General features: G+C 34.8%; 1 protein-coding gene across 6 annotated transcripts in view; it reads right to left on the bottom strand.

Annotated features, from left to right (window-relative positions):
* LNPK (lunapark, ER junction formation factor) overlaps positions 1-16,760 on the bottom strand; it is a 66,822-nt gene that overhangs the window by 42,107 nt on the left and 7,955 nt on the right. For all 6 annotated transcript variants that reach the window (XM_070581585.1, XM_008533044.2, XM_070581582.1 and 3 more), the window contains 2 exons: positions 15,932-16,119; positions 2,991-3,049 (listed from right to left, as the gene is read on the bottom strand). In XM_070581585.1, coding sequence (XP_070437686.1) covers positions 2,991-3,049; positions 15,932-16,119 — 247 coding nt within the window. The remainder of the gene's footprint in view (positions 1-2,990; positions 3,050-15,931; positions 16,120-16,760) is intronic.

Consider the following 16,760-nt stretch of genomic DNA (forward strand, 5'->3'; position numbering starts at 1 on the left):
GCCAAAACAAAATATTTGTTTCCATTTTATAAATTAGGAAACTGAGGTTTAGAGAATTTGTTTGCAGGACAAGAAGATGGACAGTGTGGCTGAAGCAAAAGAGAGAAAAAGGAGAGTGGAAGCAGATAAAGTTAGAAAAATGAGCAGAAGTCAGAAAGCTGGGATAAGGAATCAGATTTTACTCTGGTTGCAATGGAAAGCAATTAGAGAATTTTAAGCAGAAGAGACACAACATCTGATTTATACCTTAAAAATAGACTTGTTAGGAAGCCACTGCAGTAGTGCAAGAAGAGATGATGATGACCTGAATGAGAATTGAAGTAGTAGTAAAAAAAGTTAGAAGTGGTCAGATTCCAGATAATTTTGGAGGTAAAGATGATGGGACTTTGAAAGGGAGAGAGAAATGCATGGTAGATTAAAGGGAATATGGAGTCAAGATAGAGCTTTTTTCCCCCAGATGATTGTACTGAGGCAGGATTAAAGCCAACAGGGACAATCCAATAGAAAGTGATGATGCAAAAGAGAGGACAATCATAGGAAGAGATAACCATGACAAATAAAAATGGCAAGCAATAGGATATGTTGGACTATAAGAGGAAGTCATTCAGTGTAAACCTAATTCTGCCTGCTTTGTTTTTCCAAAAGGACCTGACATGGCCATTGAGCCTGCATTGTATATCTGCTTTAAGCATTTGCTATGTCCCAAAGACAACAATAAATGGCCTTAAGATAAAGGTGCAACTTCCCCCACATTGGCATTTCCTTAAGGATAAGCATCTCTCCCTAGGCTAGGAACTGATTCCTGTGACCACCCAGCTTGAGACAACAAACTTGCCACCCTGCTGTGTCCACCGAGACCAGCAGACCTACCACCTGCTGTGTCCATCAATCGCTGTGCCAAGAGAGCAGCTTCATAATTACTGTAAAAGGGACATTTCAATCACATGTGAAACCTTCTCTTTGAGGGTATATAACCACTCTGTACACCCCACTTCTTTGGTGCCCTTTCTTCCTTGGGGAAGGAAAGCCCCAGGCTATACAATCCTCACATTTGGCTCAGAACAAACTCACCCCAATTTTCATTTATAGATTGGCTATGGATTATTTTTGTTGACAACCACAAGGGCAAAGTTCTTGAGATGTCCAGAGTATCTAGAATCCAGAGCATAAATGGAGGGCTTAGGCACAGATGGGATCAAGGTCAGTCTTTCAGAATATCATGAAGGATGACAACACACTGAGTAACAGATGGACTTAACTTGATGTATTTGGTGGTAGAGGTAGCTCTCATCTGTTAATATCTATTTTCTCTATAAAGTGAGACAAATAGGTGACAGCGGCCAGGTAGATTTTGTGGGGGGGGGGTTTTTTGTGGCTTTTGAATTTTTTTTGGTTGGTTGTTTTTATTTTGGTTTGGTTTTTGGTAGGGAGGCAGGTATTAGTGATTTAAGGAGAAATACAATCTCAAACAATGCTTTCAAAGAGAAAAAAAGTGAATTTCCTAGGGAACTAACTGTAAAATAGAACTGTGTAGTACTGTTGACTGCACATTTGATATTTGCAATCATAGATTTAAAATAAGTCTGGTCAGCACATTGTATGATTTTCTTCTAACAAATTTTAGCTTTTCTGATGCAGGCATAGATTAAATATATAAATGTTTTTAACCAGGATAAGGTTTTGCCAGTCAAAGATTAAGCATTTAATTGTAATTAAACAAGGTACAGTTTGCAAGATTAGTAGGATGATAAGAGGGACAAAGGAGTCAAGAGTGTCTGCAAGGGGCTGGCCCCATGGCCGAGTGGTTAAGTTCACATGCTCCGCTGCAGGCGGCCCAGTGTTTCGTTGGTTCGAATCCTGGACGCAGACATGGCACTGCTCATCAAACCAAGCTGAGGCAGCGTCCCACATGCCACAACTAGAAGGACCCACAACGAAGAATATACAACTATGTACCGGGGGGCTTTGGGGAGAAAAAGCAAAAAATAAAATCTTTAAAAAAAAAAAAAAAAAAAAAAGAGTGTCTGCAAGAGATGGTCATTGGGCTAGACCACAGAAACTAAACTGAGCAGGAGACAAGTGATGAGCGAGGAGGGCAGTTTGAAAGTCATATATCTGTATGAACCTTACTTGGATCTTGAGTCAAACAAAATATTTTTTAAAGCAAAGGACATGAGATAATTGGAAATTTAATATTTTTATATTAAATATTTTGACACTAAAATTCTTTTTTAGGTATGATAATATATTGTGCTTTTTTTTTTTAAGTCTGTTATGAATAGATATATCTGGGGTATACTTCAAAATAATACAGGAAGTGAAGAAGTGGATGAGGGTAAAAATGAAACAAGATTGACCATGGGTTGATGATTATTTAGGTTGTATGATAGGTATATGAGGGTTCATTATACTATTCAGTCTACTTTTGTATACCTTTGAAATCTTCCATAATGAAAAGTTAAAATAAGAAAAAAGTCACACATCAAGTTCATTTTAAATGAAATCTGCATCTTTGATTAATTACAACTCATAGTTTTAAGACCTGAAAATCTTTAAAATCTGTACATACACACAACAAATACAGAAGGAGATTTTATCATAACTTGTACATTTCAACAAAAACAAAAGCCTAGGGGCTGTGAGGTTAAAGAGAATGGTGCAATTAATAGAAAAAATCAAAGATATGTAATTATACTTTATTCCATAGTAACATAAGTTTTCTATAAAGATTAATTTAACAAATATAATTTCTCTTGATTTAAAGAAATGAATTGTGTAAAAAAAATTCTAAATGAATAAGACAGAAATAATACGAATGAAAAACAGAACCATCCTGATCACTCATAACCTTTCTTATGCTTTAATCAACTCTTGAATATTTACCATGTCATTTCAACATACCATTTCACAAACTGCCATTCAATTACAAACAATGCACTATCAGATGGGTTTTTTAAATGTATTTATAAAAACTAAGAAATTAAACTTACTATTTCTTTCTGTTCTCTTGGAAAAGAAGAAAATAAGCACTGTTCTTATGCTCCAGATACTACAAAGGAAGTAAAATTCAGAAACAAAAACGATCATTAGGATAAATGAATAAAAAGGCATATAAAATGAAAACAAACACACATTTCCAATTTGAGTTAGGTACATTGTTTCCCTTTATATTTTGAAAATCAAAAAGTACTCCTTTCAGAGACCATCAGAAAGTCTACCGGTGCTTTCAAAGGAGACAAAATCTCAATCTAAAATCCATGGACTTTCTGAGGGTCCCTCTGAATCGCAAAATCGCCTTTGTATGTATAATTGCATTTCTTTGGAAAGACCATTGCTTTCATCATTCTCAAAGGGGTCTATGAACCCCTCAAAAATTAAGAACAAATTATAGAATGCCTTCTAAGTAAATATCAACTCCAAAAATTTGTCTAATCCCATGCATTAAAGTAAAAAGGAGGTTTTACAAATCCAGAGCATTATACAAATATAAGTTGCTGCTCCTTCCTTATTATTTAACATTGGAGAGATCTGGAGCTTTCTGGAGGGGAAAAATAATCTTACCTTCAAATAAATACTGATAAAGTAAACTCAGCTAAACACTTCCTTCCTAAGATTTTATGAGGATAAGTCTTTAGGCTTTGCATTAGTAAGACATCAAATTATATTAAAAGAAAATCAAAGAATGATCCTAATCACCAGCTTGTCAAAGTCATCTCTTAAATTCAGCGTAAATATAGCAAATATGTCTTTGTCCATAGAACACAGCAGAATAAGTATAAAAACATTCATCATGTTATAAAAGAAATACATTGTATTTGAATATAAATTCAGATAATAAGTATGAAAATTAGTTCTCCATTGAAATATATCATTGCTCTTCTTGGGAGTCAGCCTGTAGGGTAGGCAACAGTGAACTCTATCTCCTGGTATTCACACCTTGGTGTAGTCCTCTCTCACCAGTGTTGGTCTGTATGACCAACAGCATATGGCAGAAGTGATCGTATGTCACTTCAACATTAGGTTATAAAAGACTGCAGCTTTCATCTTGGAACTCCTCTTCCACTCACTATCTTTCTCTCTCTTGGATTACTCGGCCTGAGAGAAGGCAACTGCTATGACACGAGGACATTCAGGGAATTCCATAGAAAGGCCCACGTGGTGAGGAACAAAGATCTCTGGCAAACAGCCAGTGAGGAGCCGAGGCCTGCCAACAACCGCGTGTGTGAGCTTAGACTCCAGCCTTAGTTAAGCCTTGAGGTGACTGAAGCCTCAGCCAACAGCTTAACTGTAATTTACATACAAATAAAAGACCCTGAGCCAGAACCACCCAACAAAGCTGCTCCCACATTCCTGCCCCTCAGGAACTGTGGAGATGATAAACATTTATTGTTTTAAGCTACTAAATTCTAGGGCATTTTGTTACACAGCAATAGATAACTAATACATGCTTTTTATATTGTGATGATTTATTTTTAGGATATGAAAACACCAAACAACCAGTACCAGATTGCTATATGGTCCTTGGACAACTATTTAAGCAATACAGACACTGAACATTGTCCTTATCAAGGGAAGGGCGATGACAGAAGAGGTTAACCATACTGCTCATAACCCTCAAAGGATCCTACGATAGTAGAAAAGTCCCATACTATTTCTCCACTGCAAAGCCACTGAAACAGTGGCAAGCTGAGAGAGATGACTTAGAAAAAAAGTACAGGGAAAGAAAATAGAGACACAAGAGAAGGAATTGCAGAGATGGTAGCTATAATTCTGTAAGAAATCAGTAAATTTCCTTAAATGAGTAGATACTTTTTTAAAAGTGTATATAATTTTCAAAGGGTAGAAACTACAAGAATTGAAATATATTCCCTTACTTCAGAATAAAACTCACTAATGCCCCACTTTGTGAACAATAAATTCTCCTGTTCGTTTTTATCACAACTACTACTGGAGGAAATGAGCTGACAAACAATACATATTTCCATGCGTCAAGTCTTCAAGACTTTAAAAGGTAGAACACATAGAATTAGTTATTTTTTAAAGTTAAATTAAATTCTTTTGTATTTTTAAACTAAAATTTAGAAAAAGAATTAAAGTATTTCAGAAATCTATATTCTAATTATCCCAATAAAGGTTTTGCTCTCCCAATAATTAAATATAACTTATAAAAATACAGCAACATGTTTTGTGAAGATGTTACAATACTATTACTGATACCTACTTTGAGAATAGTGGCATAATCCCCATTTCCTCCTTCTCTTCTTAAAAATCATCCAAACAAGGAGAACAAAAACAAAAACATAAATTCCTTTTCTGATAAAATTAAGATAGAGCTAAAACACAGCCCTCAAAATATGTGGAAGGGCTCACAAAAGCAATGGAGATGATGTAGGGGCTCAAAACAGTGGAAGAAGAGAAGGAAAACTGCTTCTCTCACAAAGAGGTAGCAAGATAAACTTCTCAAAGTGTAAAGCCTAAAATCCATGTTTATAACAATGAGAATGAGATACACATGCTACAGGCAGAAACTCCTCAGTTTGGTTCCCACAATGAAACAGAGAAGACAGAGCTTAAAGGAAATCATTCAGGAATGCACTATTTACAAAGAACACTCTGTTTCTATGGCAGCAGGAGAGAAAAGAGGTTTTCTATTACAAAAAAAATACAGTAACCTAACTCTATTGGCTGGGGAAAGAAAAAAGCTGAACAAACTAACACACTTATTCTTGGATCATAAGGAAAATTCTAGACAGCCTGGAACATAGGAAGACACACCTCCATACTCACACACACTTCCTACAAATAACTAGGCCAAAGTAAACATACTACATAGTTAGAGATTTTTTCAGTTATAAAAACCAAAAGCAAAACAGAAAATTATGTTTCAAAACTTAGACCGTCTTTCATTTCAATAAACATAAGTGAGCTAAATTCACCAGAGGAAAACAAAAAGACTTTCAGACTGGATCATAAAACAACATCCAAGCCTACAATGTAAACTGACATCTAAGCGGTTTTGAAGGTTGAAAACAAAACAAAGGGCAAAAGTATACTAGGCAAATACAAACAGAACAAGGGTTGTGATCTTAATACCCCACACGGTTGAACTTGAGATCCCTCAAAAAAAAACTTTAAACTAAAAAAAGGTCACGTTATAGTGTAGTGTTAAGAAGGACGCAGTTCCTTTCCAACGAATGGTGCTGGAGCAATTAGGCATCCATGGGCAAAAAAAACCCAGAATCTCAACACGAACCTCACCCCTTATATAAAGATTAACTCAAAGTGGACTATGAACTTAAATGTAAAATGTTATAAGGAAAAAAGCATTAAAACAAAAAGCAAAGAAGAAAATCTTCAGGACTTACAGCTAGGGAAGTGTTCTTAACAACAAAAGTGCAATCCAGAAAAGGAAAAATTAATAAACTTTCTCTGCAAAAGACCTTATTAAGAGGATGAAAAGACAAACTATAAAATGGGAAAAAATATTTGCAAATCATATAGTGAGCAAAGAACTTGTATCTACAATATATAAAGAACTCTCAAACCCAACAGAAAAAAGACTAATAATCCAATCAGAAAATTAAAAGATACAAACAGACATTTCACTGAAGAGGAGATACAGATGGCAAATAAACACACGAAAAGATGTTCAACATCATTAGCCATTAGGGAATGTAAATAAAAACCACAATGAGATATCACTACATACCCATCAGAATGATTAAAACAGAATAGAAAACAGTGATAATACTAAACGTTGGCAAGGATGTAGAGAAACTAGATCACTCACACATAACTAGTAGAAATGTAAAAAGTACATCTACTCTGAAAAAAAGTTCAGCAGTTTCTTATAAAACTAAACATGTACTTACCATATGCCCAGAAATTGCACTTTTGGACATATACCCCAGACAAATGAAAACTTACGTTCAGCAACACCTGTACACAAATGTTCCTAACAGCCTTATATGGAATAGCCAAAAACTGGAAACTATTCAAATGTCCTTCAACAGGTGTATGATTAAACAAACTGTGGCACATTAATACCATGGAATACTACTCAGCAATAAAAAGGAACTGCTGATACACTTAACATCTTGGATGGATCTCAAGAATATGCTGAGTGAAAAAAGCCAATTTCAAAAGGTTACATACCATGTGATCCCATTTTATAACGTTCTTGAAATGACAAGATTATGGAGATGGAAAATAGACTAGTGGGTGGCAGGAGTGAGAAATGGAGGAGGGTTGGTATGACTACAAAGAGGTGGCAAAAAGAAGCCTTGTGGTTTTGGAACAGTTCTAGATCTGAATTGTGGGGTAGTTACATGAAGCTACACGTGTGATAAAATTTCACAGAAATATAAAACACACACACAAATGAGTGGTATGTAAAACTGGTAAAATCTGAATAGGCTCTGTGAATTGAACCAATGTCAATTTCCTGGCTGTGATATTTTACTATAGTCAAGATGTTACCATTGGGGAAGGCTGGGTGAAGTGTGTACAGGACCTGCTTATACATCTTTTTTTTTTTTTTTTTTTGCAACTTCCTGTAAATCTATGATTATTTCAAAATAAAAAAGTTTTTTTTTAAAGGATGTGTTTACAATGGAGATATAACAGGAATATCTATTCATCAAACAGCAAAGCATCAACATTCATAAAGCAAAACTAAAGAAAATACAGAGAGAAGTAGAAAGATATTGTTATTAGGATACAGAATGAGACAGTTCTCATTGAGAATATTAAACTCTGTGTACTTAAAAAAAAAGAATACATCTTTAAGTGTTCATAAAACACAACTGACCAAATAGCATGCCACCAAAATAAAGTTTCAACAAATTCAAAGAAGTAGAAATAGGATTCAACAGTATTCTCTGAAAGCAATACAATAAAACTACAAATAGTAATTAAGCCAAAAACCAAACATATAAACACACATTTGCCACCTGGAAATAACACTTAGATTACAAAAACTAAAAAAAAGAAAAAGAAAAAGAAAAAAATTATGATATCTAGAAAAAACCAAAGTAAATTACTACATATCAGGACCTGTGGGATAACATTAAAGCAGCGGTCAGAAAATATCACGGCCTCAAATACATATGTGTACAGTGTCTTGTGTTAATAAGTAAGATGAAAATAAATGTATTAAGCATTCAATTTAAGTTACAAGAATAAAATAAAGCTAAGGAAAAGAAAAAAAGAATTAACAAAAATAAGTAATTTTTTAAAAGCTGTTCTTTGGGAGAAAAAAAGGTATGTAAACAACTAATACAAAGATAGAAAATAAAAATAAGGAAGCAACAGTCATAGATACAAAGAAAATTTTAAAAATCAGTAAGAGGCAATGATGACTACTACTATTACAACACTATGTAAATACATTTTAAAACTGTAGAAAAGGTAATTTATATATATAGATAATTTTTAACAAAACACCTTGGAAGAGACAGAAAACTTACAAGATTAACCACTATTGAATTTTTTTTTTTTTAAGGATTGGCACCTGGCCTAACAACTGTTGCCAATCTTTTTTTTTTTTCCTGCTTTATTTCCCAAACCCCCCGGTACATAGCTGTATATCTTAGTTGCAGGTCCTTCTAGTTGTGGGATGTGGGACGCTGCCTCAACGTGGCCTGATGAGCAGTGCCATGTCCGTGCCCAGGATCAGAACCCTGGGCCACCGCAGCGGAGCGCACGAACTTAACCACTCGGCCATGGAGCCGGCCCCACTACTACTGAATTTTAAAAGTTAAGAGCTACCCTCTATGAAAAGCACCAAGCCCAAAAGATTTCAAAAGGAATACTACCAAACCTGTAAAGGACAGATAATGCCAGTACTATTTAAACTGTTCCAGAGCATTAAAAAATACAGAAAAGCTTTCAGATGTCTTTATAAACTGATTACAACTATGAAAGTAGAAATTTTCCTGGAAATCAAGATTTCAATATTTGAATTCAATATTTAATATAATTCATCACATCAAGAGACGTAAGATAAAAAAATCATACAGCTATTTCCATGGATGATAGAACAGCATTTAACAAAATTCAACAATCTTTCTTGATCTAAAAGAAAACTAAATAAAATATGAATGGCTAGAAAATTCCTTAATGTGATAAAATATATCTGTCTCAATCCCAAAGTCAGAATAATGCCCAGTGGGGAAACATCAGAAGGATTCCCAAGGAACAATTCAAGGATGTCCACTATTTTTTCTATAACTTAACATTGTCCTGAAGGTGTTAGCCAACACAATTAGCCAAGAAGAAAACCTCAGACAAAAAATCTGAAAGGAGGTGTTAAAATTATTGCTATTTACAAATGATATGATTGCATACTTGGAAACTCTCAAAGAATCAACTGAAAAACTTATTAAAAACAAGACAATTATTGTAGTTGAATACAAAATTAGTATAGAAAATCAGTAAGCTCATAAATACAATTAGTTCCAAGACATATTTAAAACTCTTTCTTAATTCACATTCATCAGATCACTACAGTTTCTCTTTTCTGAATGAAACTGATGCTATTTGAAACATCAGTACAGCATGAATTTCTGTTAAGTAATACCTAGTGACTTGCACTATAAAATTACAAACGTGTTCTAACAGAAATACTTGGACCCTCAATATAACAGAACCACACTTTAGATATGGTAAACATTTTAAGTCCTTAATATTGAGTGTTTTACTGTACTAAAATTAAAAATGCCAGAAGTTAAAATATAGCAGAATACCTAAAACTCAACCAATATAATCAAACCTTTCTCACTTTTACTAAAGGATTAACATTCCATAAACCTCTGATAGTTTTTCACCAACATTCATAATATGAAGCATTTTTCACCTATTTGGTCCTTTCTGCCAAACTTAAGGGCTCTCTTTCCAACAACCACTTAAGTCCTACTCAATTTACTGCAATGTTTTTTAGATGAGATTTAGCAATATATAAAGCTAAAAATGAAAAGATATACAGGTCTCAATATTTATAACTATGTTGACTATTTTGTCAGTTTATTCAACCATCAAAGGCTCTAGCAAGAATTACCTTCACATTCAGACAAACTAATAATAATTATTTATTTTGGTATAAGGAGTAAGGCAGGAATCAAGCTTTATTTTACTTTTTTGGATATAACTTAACACCATTTTCCCCCAACAATTTGAAATGTCACCTTTATTATATATAAAAACCATACATAAAAATTCCTTTTGGGATTTATTTCTGGATTCTTACGGCTCTTTCTTTGGTCTGTGGCTCTCCTTATTTACCATAGCAAACTTTTAATTAATGAAGTTTTATAATGCAACTTATTATTATTGTTTTATCATTATTTACAATAATTTTTATTATTATTATGAAGTCTTTTGACGCCTGGTAAACCTCTGCTTCTCATTCCTCTTCTTTTTTATAATTTTCAAGACTATTCTTATTTGCTTATTTTTCCATTAAAAATTACGGAACAAGCATGCCAAGATTTTTTAAGTATTACTGGTATTTTATTGTGATCATACATTTTTAGATTAATTTAGGGAGAACTCATCTCATTACAATACAGAGTCTTCCCATTCAAGAATAGTATTTGTCTCTTAATTATGTCTCAATACACAATTCTTTAAGTACAAAATTCTATCAAGTGACTATCAATATTCAAATCACTATCAATATTGCAAAAGGGATGCTTGCAGAATGATTTTCTTACCTACCAAACCTAAGAGTAAATATTCTCCTTAAGTAAATATCAAGAGATGTTCACAGATATCTTCTCCTTTAAGAGTCGAGTATAGTTGATGAGCGATACTTTGTATTTTTATTAGAGTGTCATGAAACAAATGTTTAACTTTCCTCAAAAGGCTACAAATTATGTTCGTCAACCTTCCAGCTGGATTGAAGAAATATCTATTACAACTAGTTGGAAGAAGCAGGACTGGGAAGGAGGCATAAAAACTGTCTAAGATCAAAGTTCTCTCCTCAAATGGCTTTCAATTTAAGTAGAAAAATAAGAAAAGAAACAGAGACAGGACCACCTTCTTCATTTCCTTTGCTTAAAATTCTTCCCTCATAATCCCATTTAAGAGGCAAGAAAAAACCCAAACAAAAAAACACAGAGGGGAAATATGGCTAAATCCTCTGGGAAAGTCAACATTTTACGTGAGTTGATCTCTGAAATGACTGTATACAGAATGGAATTTCTAGAAAGTTATAATCTGTAAGAATAAGGGATCCAGGAGTAAAAGTCTGTAAGATTGCTTGCAGAGTTAGTTAAGGGTAGAGACAAAACTTAATGGTTGTTCACTCAGAAAATGAACCAACTCTGAAGGCAATGCATGTCTGCCAGAATAATGTAGAAATACAAGATTTTAACTGTAACCCAAACCTTCCCTTACTATGCAGCACAGCTTTAATGAGTCCTATGAAATAAGCTCAGCATTTAGATTAAAATTTCAGTTTCAGTAACAGCTGAAAAGATCAGAGATATAAAGATATTATTGAATCTGAAAGGCAGAAAAACAATACCCTGACATCACACCAAGTTACTCCATATTACACCCTAAAAATAAGATATAATAAAATCTCAAAGCGTCTTAAATAGAATACTGATTTTCTACCATAAAACATAACTTTGGAATAGTTATGGTTACATAATATACATTCAGTCCTGAATGCATGACTTCTCTGTCCAGTAAAAGCATTTGGGAAACTTGGAATGCAGAGATAGCAGTCATTTTTTGCAGCTATCAGGTAGATTTCCAAGCTTTATAAATCAATATAGACAGTGATGAGTAAACCCATATATTTTACTGCTCCTTCTGCCTCCATTTCTTTAAGTAAACCCTGGTCTGGACCTCAAACCTTTTGTTTCCAAAGGAAAGAAGTCCAGAGATAAGCTTGGGCAATAGCTCATGTTACACGCAAAAGAAAATGTCCCGTGGTAAGCCTTCATTCTATTTACCACAACATCCACTCTGCCATTGTTGTATTTCATTTCATGCTTTTTTGATTGTCATCAATCAGAAGGACAATTCTATTCTTTGTTGGATAACCGGTCTATGCTTCCAAAAGTGAAGAGCTCACTGAAACAGAAGCCGCAGCAGTTGAGACCCAGGTCACACACATGAATGAGACAAAGTGAGAAATGGCTCTGAAGCTTAACAAGCCCAGAAATACTAGATGCAGGTGATGCAGAAGAGGCAGAAGGACACAGTAAGAGTAATAACGCTTCACACTCAAAATAGTAGAAAGATCAAACTGAAGAAATAAATATTTCTTAAATGAAGTTTTTCTACTTTTCAAAACAATTAATATATTACTTATTTGCCAAAAAGTCTTCTGAGGCATAATAGCAGATCTAATAGTTCACAATTTGTGGATAGCCGTTAGAATTACCACAGTAGAGCTGTGAGACATTCTTTTGCAACTAGATACAAATCTTTTATAATCAGAAAATCAATTTTTATACGGAAATGGATGTCAAGTGGGTTTTTAAAAAGTTTTTAAAAGAAGTTTAAATCAACTAAACATCTCACACTGATTCCCTTTCTAAATTTCTTTTCTCCCCTCTTTCTTAGAAAAAATAGAAGGGAAATAAGGGGAAGGGAGGCTCCGTATTATGAAATCCACTGCTACACCTGGGATAAGAAGCATTCCAAAAGATTGCAAAAGAAAAGGAAAATAAAGAAAACGGCACAGCCAATTATTTTGTAATATGCATGCATTCAATTTTTGGCTCTTTTTTCTACATACAAAGTTAAAATTTTATAAGCTCCAGGAGTTCCAATTTCAAAATATGCCCTGCCCTAAAGACTAAACAAAAGACTTTACTATAGCAGTTCCGAAGAAAAAGATCTTTCTCCCCTGCCCCTCGCCGAAATGTCAAACCAAAAACCTAAGTATCACCCTGATGCTTCCTTTTCCGTGACCTCCCACCAAGTTGTCGCGATATATTTCCAAGTCACCTATTCATTTCCACTGCCACTGGGCAGTCCATCCGTCTTCATCTTTAGATTAAACTTCTGTAACAGCCTCCTAGCTGATTTGTCTGTTTCTACTCTTGTCTTCTTACTCAGCCTCCACAAGGCAGCACATACGATTATCTTAACTTAAATCTCATCATGCCATCTCATCTTTATCTTCCATAAAACCTTTGCAAGCTTCCCATTTCACCCAAAATGAGATTCAAACTCCTTTTGAATCTCCATGATGTGGATCCCGCGTGATTCTCACCTCCTATCACTCTTCCTCTCCATCACACATTCCAGGTATACCTATCTTTCTGACACTCAAGTCAAGCTCTCTCCTACTTTGCAGCCTTTGCATTTTCTGTTCTCTCTTTTTGGAAAGATCTTCTCTCAACTCCTGGACTTTTGTTTTTGTTTTTAGGATTTAAAGAAAACATTGGTGTAAAAAAATTCAAATACCAAAAAGCATATGGAAAGAAATAACTACTTAAAATTCCACCACCTAGAGAGAATTACCATCAATACTTTGATGATAATCCTTTTCTACATCTATCTATGGATATATGTGCTACTACATACTGAATATATAAATAACTGTCCAGAAATCCAAACTCTTTCCATGCTGCTTCTTCCTCATACATTAGTTCTCAACTCCAGTACCACCTCCTCAAAAGAGGCCTTCCAGGACCATCCTAAAAGTAGCCTATTCCTCTCACCACCCTGTTTATTTTCTTCATAGCACTTATCTCTCTCTAAATTAACTATGTTTATTTGTCTCTCACTTTTTATCTCCAACCCCAATAGAATGTAAGCTCCATGAGGGCAGAGATCTTGTCACAACTTTCTCAATCACTAGGGTCTAGCCCAATACCTAAAACTTTGCAGGTGCTCAATATTTATTGAATGAACAGAGGATGGCTTTGATTAGAATTTATAGGCTGCCAAATCCTAAATTTCTATCCCCCATTCAAATTTGTCCTCTGAGCTTCCTACTCATACTTAACCATCCCAGTGGGCAGCTCAATCTGGATAAACATAGGTATTTTAGGCTCAGTGGGCCACCAAACCTGCAACTCCTCATGTTGTTCCTTGTTTAGATGACTGACACTACCACCAACCAAATTTATCAAGCCTTAAAGTTGAATTTTATCCTTGATGCAATTCTTCCTCCTCACCCCACATCCAACCAATCACCAAGAGTCTTCCCGTTTTACCTCAATTCTACCTCCTAAATCTCTTCAATCCATCCATTTCATTCAGTCCACCTGCTTCTCTTCAACCCTGCTACCACCACTCAAGTGCAAATCACCATCAATCATTTCTCCCCTAGACAACCATAACCTTCCCACTTGTGGCTCCAGATCCATTCTTATTCCTAATTCCATTCTTATTCCTAATTTATTTTCCAAGCTGTAGCCTCAGTGGTATTTTCAAAATAACAATATGATCTTGTTATATTCCTTCTTAAAAATCTTCAATGGCTTCCCACTACTCTTAGATTAAAACCTAAAATCCTTATCATGGACAATAAGGCCTATAAGAAATATCCCTTACCTAAATATCCAGACTTTTCTCTATAATCCAATCTTTGGCCTTCTTTCAATTCTTTACACCTACCATGCTCTATCCTCTATTAGGGCCTTCAAATATGCTGTTCCTTCTGCCTAACACACTACCTACCATGTCACACCACCCTCGATACACATACTCATCCTTTGGGTCTCCAACTCAACTACCACTTCCTCAAGGAGACCATGATGCGCAGAATTATAAAGATAGCCCTGCTTTTTCCAGATCTCTAACCTTCAGTTATACAGGTAAACAATAAGTTAGGTACTGCTGTGAAGGGACTTGGCAGATAGAATTAAGTACTACTGAGGCGATTTGAAGATAGAGAGTTTATCCTGGATTATCTCGACAGGTCTAATATAATCAGTTAAACCCTTAAAAGCAGAGCTTTCTCCCCAGTGGGGGGCAGAAAAGGAACTCAGAGAGATTCAGCCTAAGTTAGCCTGTAAGTATCACCACCCTCCCAAAGACTCCAAATAAGACCCCAGGCCAGCTGATAACCTTGATTGTAGCCTGTAAGACCCTAAACAGAGAACCCAATCAAGCCATTTGAACTTCTGACCTACACAGTTGCAATATAATAAAGAGGTGTTGATTTAAGCCACTAAATTTGTGGCAGCAATAGAAAATGAATACAAAGGCCGTTCCCTGATCCCACCTCCACCCCTGACTGCGTCAGGGCCCCTGTTAAATGCTCCCATGGTATTTGGCACTTCTCCTTCATAACATTCATCATACTTATTACTTAATTTAAGTATGTAGTCTAAGATCTACAGTCAGAGATTTTTGTATTTTTGTGTACCGTACACCATTATAATCCAACATCTACACAATTGAGACCCATAAATGTTTGTTGATTGAATGACCAAATTTTTTATTCAATTGTCTCTCAAAATTCTCAATCACAATACACTTTCTGTAAAGTGCTATATTATAAAATATTTCTAAAATAAGGGTCAATTGCTTTATAGCAGTGACTAAAAAAAGGGAAAGAAAAGTGGGATGAATGGAATGTATTCAGAATCACTGGGGCAGTTGTCCTCTTTGTTTTACAAACCGTCCCTCACTTTCCAGTATCCACAATCTGAAATGCCCACTCCATGCCCAACACCCCTAACGGAGCATGATCATCTACCAGAGAATCACAAAAGACTGCCATATAGAGCCTTTATTACTAATGTCACTGGGCCATATTCCTCAGGTATGTTGGGCTGCAAATAAAGGTTTAAAACAATTGTCCTACTTTTTTTAGAGAAATATTTTTCAAACTGCCAAAAAGAATGAAAATTTATTCAATCTGAGACATTACTATTTCACAACAAAAAGAGACTGAATATATTAAAACTATCTGTTCAGAAAGAGGAAAGGTCAACAAAAACAACAATTTACTTACATTAACGGGAAAGCAAAAAATGGGAGTGTCATGGCAAGTCTTGCTGTCAATTCATCGGGAAGATACCACAAGTATACAATTAAACATGTAAACAGATAGAGAATTGAGGAGTAGAGAATTAATCTTCCAACCCATAATTTTTGTAATCTCTGATTTTTTTCCCTAAATTCTTCCAATGCTTGAATTTCCTGTTAAGAGAAAATTATTCTATATTATCTCAAATTTCATAAGGAAATTAAAATGTTAAAAATTTTTAACATGATAGAGAGGTTATATAGAAAGAACTCTTAAAATTCAACGAAATATAATATCTTAATTTTTTTTTTTTGAGGAAGATTAGCCCTGAACTAACATCTGCCACCAATCCTCCTCTTTTTGCTGAGGAAGACTGGCCCAGAGCTAACATCCATGCCCATCTTCCTCTACTTTATATGTGGGATGCCTGCCACAGCATGGCTTGACAAGCGGTGCCATGTCCACACTCAGGATCAAACTGGCAAATCCTGGACCATGGAAGCAGAATGTGCGGAACTTAACTGCTGTACCACCAAGCCAGCCCCCTTAATATTTTAAAAACAGAACATAATATGAAAAAGAAAACAAAAAATGAAGTTAAAAATATATGAAAACACCTATTCTGACAAATCACTGTTTTAAATACAAAATTAAGATACTATTTTTAACCTGTCAAATTAGCAAAGATCAGAGGGATGAAACTGGCATCAATAAGCAGTATTTTTTAAAATCAAATAAGTAATAATTCTCCCCGTATAAAGCCTAAAAAAAAAATCTGGCTGTAAGAAGAATTCAAAAAACTGAAACAGTGACG

The sequence above is a fragment of the Equus przewalskii genome, chromosome 17, assembly GCF_037783145.1.
Source record: "Equus przewalskii isolate Varuska chromosome 17, EquPr2, whole genome shotgun sequence".
NCBI classification, from domain to species: domain Eukaryota; kingdom Metazoa; phylum Chordata; class Mammalia; order Perissodactyla; family Equidae; genus Equus; species Equus przewalskii.